This window comes from Cebus imitator, unplaced genomic scaffold (assembly GCF_001604975.1).
Source record: "Cebus imitator isolate Cc_AM_T3 unplaced genomic scaffold, Cebus_imitator-1.0 Scaffold783, whole genome shotgun sequence".
Lineage (NCBI taxonomy): Eukaryota > Metazoa > Chordata > Mammalia > Primates > Cebidae > Cebus > Cebus imitator.
The window spans coordinates 166992-172882 of NW_016108098.1; the positions used below are offsets into that span (position 1 = coordinate 166992).

General features: G+C 38.3%; 1 protein-coding gene across 12 annotated transcripts in view; it reads right to left on the bottom strand.

Annotated features, from left to right (window-relative positions):
• The window catches only part of LOC108297236 (transcriptional regulator ATRX), a 224578-nt gene that overhangs the window by 152313 nt on the left and 66374 nt on the right, over positions 1–5891 (bottom strand). For 10 of the 12 annotated variants that reach the window (XM_017519955.2, XM_017519956.2, XM_017519954.2 and 7 more), the window contains one exon: positions 5006–5118. The exons of the other annotated variants lie outside the window; for them this stretch is intronic. In XM_017519955.2, the coding sequence (XP_017375444.1) occupies positions 5006–5118 (113 nt within the window). The remainder of the gene's footprint in view (positions 1–5005; positions 5119–5891) is intronic. 12 annotated transcript variants of the gene reach the window in all.

A 5891-nucleotide genomic window follows, 5' to 3' on the forward strand; every position in this document is an offset into this window, starting at 1 on the left:
CCCTGTCCACCCTGTAGTAGCAAACAACTCAAAACTTTTATTCTGTTCTTTTAGTCCTAACCAGCCTAGCTGGAATCTGGGCTGCACTTAGGCAGCTGGACCAGAGCTATGGGCAGAGTTTTTGTGCAATCTGGTGTTCCCACTCTGTGGCTCTTTTCTAGGTGGGATCTCTCTACTCATATTACAGCTGCTATGGTCTCCCTAAATTTTTTTCCTTGATTTCACATCCAATAAGACTGTAGATTTTTATCCAAGTCTTAACTGCCACAGATAGAACTAAGTAGATCCTTGGCTGACGCAAAAAGGATTAACAATAGAGAATTCAGCCATTGGAATTTCCTTCTTCCATGTGTTGACACCCCTCCAGTTCATCTACTTTTTGTTGATATCTAGCCTTCAGTATGCTGCACAGAATTTAATTGGTATTTATAAGTGACATTTGTTTATCCAGTTGGAGATACCACTACTGAAAGAGTTCCTCAACTAGTGAACACAAGATTCCAACAATTTAACTTCATTCTAAAGACAAAAAGAACTTTAAACAAATACTGAACTATAGTTACATTTCTTTAATGTGATGGTATGGATAACAATTCTGACACTGTGGGTACAATGAGGACTAGACAAACGAATACAAATAAATTAGGGATAGGCCAGGCGTGGTGGCTCACGCCTGTAATCCCAGCACTTTGGGAGGCTGAGGTGTGTGGATCACCTGAGGTCAGACGTTCCAGGCCAGCCTGGCAAACATGGCAAAACCTCATCTCTACTAAAAATACAAAGATTAGCTAGGCATGGCGGTGCACACCTGTAGTCACAGCTACTTGGGAGGCTGAGACAGGAGAATTGCTTGAACCCAAGAGGCAGAGGATGCAGTGAGCTGAGATGGTACCACTGCACTCCAGCCTGGGCGACAGAGTAAGACTCCATCTCAAAAAAATAAAAATAAAAATAAATTAAAAATTTGGGGATAATAGGAACCAGGTTTCTTTCTGTTACAGAAAGAAGTTAAAAATATGAAAAGCGGAAGTCTAGAATGAATACTGTGGAATTGAATTAAAATTAAAAGTATCAGCATCAGCTCATGAAAATGTAAAACATTACTGGCTTTCTCTGTTGAAAGAGCCTGGAAACAAAGACATCTTGGTGGCAATGAGCACATCACACACCCTAATCTTGATTTCTAAATACTATATCCCACTAAAAGGAATCAAAACTCCTGCAAAAAATAACTGATTCTAGAGCTGGAGAACAGAAAATGGAACGTAAGCCTTGAAGATTTTGAGGGGACAAAAAGACAGAATGTGTTGAAGAAATGATGAGGACTTGTAAAAAGGTCAGCAGGAGCCATCCAGACGGTGCTCCTACTAGCCAGAACTGATATAATTTGAGCATCAAAATAAACAATGACAAAGAATATTCATGAAAAAAATTTAAGTATATACTAATACAAATAAATGAATAGGTTAGAACATGAACCCCTCCCTTACAATATAATATATCAACTAAAAAACACAGAAGGAATGACAGATTACAATATCACCATTTTGAACCCATCAAAGTACTAAATCATTCAGCTAAGAATCATAAATGTATGCTCTGATAAACAGAATTTCTAAGAATGGCCCACAAGATTCTACATCGCTAATCCCCAGAACCTATCAATGTGATGACATATCATTCCCATAACTGTGTTATGTAACATGGCACAGTTGATTTTAAAATCGAGAGATAATCAGGAGGAGATGAGAGGGAGGGGGATCTAGTCTAATCACACAAATCCTTAAAAACAGAAAAATTTCTTCAGCTGGTAGCAGAGGGCAACAGAATTAGCAAATAAAAAGTTAAGTCAGAGAGCTTCAAAGCTTGAGAGAGACTTGAAGTCCTGTTGCCAGTTTTGAAGATGGAGAGCATCATGTAAGATGAAATGAGGACACCTGAAAAGGGCTGAGAGAGAGGGCCCTGGCCAATAGTGAGTGAGAAAGAAGGATCTCCGATCTACCATTATAAGGAACTGAATTTTGCCAACAACCTGAATGAGCTTAGGGATGGATTTTTCTACACTCTCCAGAAAGAAGCCTAGTCTTGCTACCATCTTGCTGTTGATCTTGTGATACCCTGAGAAGGGTCCAGCAAGGCCCACTGGACTCTGAACCTATAGAACTGTAAAATAACAAATCTGAGTTGTTTTAAACTGTTAACTTTGTGGTCATTTGCAAAAAGAAAACATGGAGTTAAGTTTTGATAATAAAAAGAATACCTTAGTTATCTCAAAGTGCCCCCCATTAAATTAGTTATTAGTTACAATGGAATAAAGCATAACATTATACTGGGATTATCTAGCAACACAACCATAACCAAACAACCTAAGTAACATCACCAGTAAAGGGACAAATCACAACACATGCCATGTAATAAGACGCACAGAGATGAACAGAACACCACTTTATGTAGTATTCCTGCCAAAAATGTATAACCTGAATCTAATCATAACTAAACAGATGATCCCACCAAGGGCCATTTGACAAATCGACAAAGCCATACACCTGTACATTTTTTTAAAATGTCATCGTTCTAAAAGGCAGACAAACTGCTTCTTTTTTTTTTTTTTTTTTTTTTTTAAGGTGGAGTCGTGCTTTGTTGCCCAGGCTGGAGTGCAGTGGTGCGATCTTGGCTCACTGCAACCTCTGCCTCCTAGGATCAAGCGATTCTCCTGCCTCAGCCTCCTGAGTAGCTGGGATCACAGGTTTGTGCCACCACACCGGCTAAATTTTGTATTTTAAGTAGAGGCGGGGCTTCACCATGTTGGTCAGCTTGTCTTGAACTCCTGACCTCAAGTTATTGGCTCGCCTCGGCCTCATAAAGTTCTGGGATTACAGGCGTGAAGCACCGTGCCAGGCCAAATTTTTAAAAGACCAAAGAAACATGACTATGAAATCTTGAACTGGATCCTGAACTTAAGGGGAGAAAACTTATCTATGAACATTACTGGAATAATTGATGAAATAAGAATAGGGACTGTGGCTTAAATAACTTTATTTAGTTTACCCACCTATTTAGCTTTCCCAATCTTATTCATTACTTCCTGTATTTTGGTGTTGCCATTTCAAAGTATTTTCCTTCTCATTTCAGAAAACCTGTAATTTCCTCTAGTGCAGTTATTTATTCTAGCGTAGGTCTGTTGACATCAAGTTCTCATGTTTTGTTTGCCCAGATATGGCTTTATTCCATCCTTCATTTATGGAGGATGTTTTCACTGGATATACAGTTCTATGTTGGCAATTACAATCACATACCACACAAAGACATTTCCCTCAATGACTGACCACATATACATTGGTGATCCCATAAGATTATAATAGTGTATTTTTACTGTACCTTTTCTATGTTTCCATGTGTTTAGATGCACAAACACTTACCATTGTGTTCCAATTACCTACAGTATTCAGTACAACAACATGCTGCACAGGTTTGTAGCCTAAGAGCAACAGGCATATAGCCTAAGTGTGTGGTAGACTATGTAAGTACCCTCCATAATGTTTGGACGACAAAATCACCCAATAATTAATTTCTCAAAAATATCCCCACAGTTAAGTGATGCATGACTATACTTTTCTTTGACATTTTAAAGAAATCATTTCATTGTCATCTGCCTTCTATCATTTCTGTTGTTAAGTGAGCTTCCAATGTTAGAGTTATTCCTTTGAAAATAATATATTTTTTTCCTCTTGTCTACTTAAGAGATTTTTCTCTTGGTTTTTGTTCTTTAGGAGTTTGGTTATGATATGTCTAGCTATAGTTTTCTTTATATTTATCCTGCTCAGGGTTCACAAACTTCTTGAATCTGTAGCCTGATGTCTTTCATCACTTTTTAGAAAATGCTCAGCCAATATCTCTTCCAATTGGACTTTTAACCAATTCTTTCTTCCTTCTTGAACTCTAACTACACATATGGTTGAACTTTTCACTATGATCCACCTCTTATACCTTTTTTGTACATACTGTGTATGTCTGTGTGTGCTATGTATTGTAGTTACCCTTAAAAACCTGAAAATGCTGTCACATGATACAAAATGTTTTCTTAAAAAAGAGAACAAGTGCAATGGCTCATGCATTTAATTTCAGCTACTCAGGAGGCTGAGGCAGGAGAATCATTTGGAGCCAGGAAGCTCGAGACCAGTCTGGACAACACAGCAAGACCATGTCTCTAAAAAAAATTTTTTGAAAATTAACCAGGCATGGTGGCACACACCTGTAATCCCAGCTACTAGAAAGGGTGAGGTGAGAAGATTGCTTGAACCCAAGGAGTCTGATACTATCGAACAACATAAAAATTTAACTCTTATGTGGGGTGCAATGGCTCATGCCTGTTATCCTAGCACTTTGGGAGGCCAAGGAGAGCAGATCACTTGAGTTCCAGACCAGCCTACCTAACACGATGAAACCCAGTCTCTACTAAAAATACAAAAATTAGCCAGACATGGTGACAGGCGCCTGCAATCCCAGCTACTCAGAAGGCTGAGGCAGGAGAATAGCTTGAGCCCGGGAGGCAGAGGTTGCCGTGAACCAAGATCACACCATTGCACTCCAGCCTCGGTAACAGAGCAAGACTCCATCTCAAAAATAAAAATAAAAATTTAACTCCTAATACATGAGTAATTGCTAGGATAAAACATTCCTATACTACTCCTGCCTCCTCTAATACTATTTTTTCACAGTCAACATTCACTAGCCATTCTATAAGACATTTCCATTACATATAAAACCATAAGTGCTTCCTTTTCTAAGCTTTCTATAGTCATACTTACCAAAATTAAAATCTCCTATATCAGATACGGCTAAGATACATAATAGGGGCTTCTATAAAGCTTGCTAATCTGTCATTTTCCACAAACTGAAATCTTTTAAAAGCTGCTCCCTGAAAAAATAAATGATTACCTCCGTTAAGTGTAAAAGAAAAACAGAAAAAAGACTAGAAGGTATAGCACATTCTTTTTCAATTTACCTGTGTTTTGATTCATTGCAAGTCGTGGAGGAGAACTTGTTTCTTCAGATTCTTCTGATGAGTGTGCAAGAAAGTCATGAAGCTTCTGCACCAATGTATTCAACTTGCTTTCACTATTAAAACAAAATTTAAAGAATTCCCTTATTAGCATTTCATGTTTTAAATTAATTGCAGAGCTCTAGCAAACTGAAAATATAGCCATATCGTAAGTCATATGAGAGTACGCACATTCAAAGTAAAAACTAAGGGAAATGTTACAGTTGTGGGTGTAGAAAGAAAAAAATTAAAGCAATAAAGTTTAGGCCGGATGTGGTAGCTCCTAGTAGGACATAGTGGCTCATGCCTGTGCTCTCACCTACTCAGGAAACTGAGGTGGAAGGATGGCTTCAGCCTGGGAGGCAGAGGTTCCAGTGAGCCAAGATCATGCCACTGTACTCTAGCCAAGGCAACAGAGCCAGACCCTGACTCAAAAAAAAAAGAATTTTATTTCACTGAGGATATAAAAATATGAGTAACACAATCTACCTATACAATTACCTAGAATCATTTAAGGAAACTGATATTACTTACTAAACACTTCTAAAATACTGAGGTCTTTCAATGTATACTTACTAAACACTTCCTAAACACTGACGTCTTTCAATGTACTGTATATCATATGTTTAAATAGAAGTTAAACTTTGTGTTACTTAAAATGTATCAAAAAATACTAGCCTTAATTTAATTCTTAAGAAACAATGAACCTACCTACCACAAAAGAATTTTAAAAGAAATCAAGGCCGGGCGCGGTGGCTCAAGCCTGTAATCCCAGCACTTTGGGAGGCCGAGGCGGGTGGATCACGAGGTCAAGAGATCAAGACCATCCTGGTCAACATGGTGAAACCCC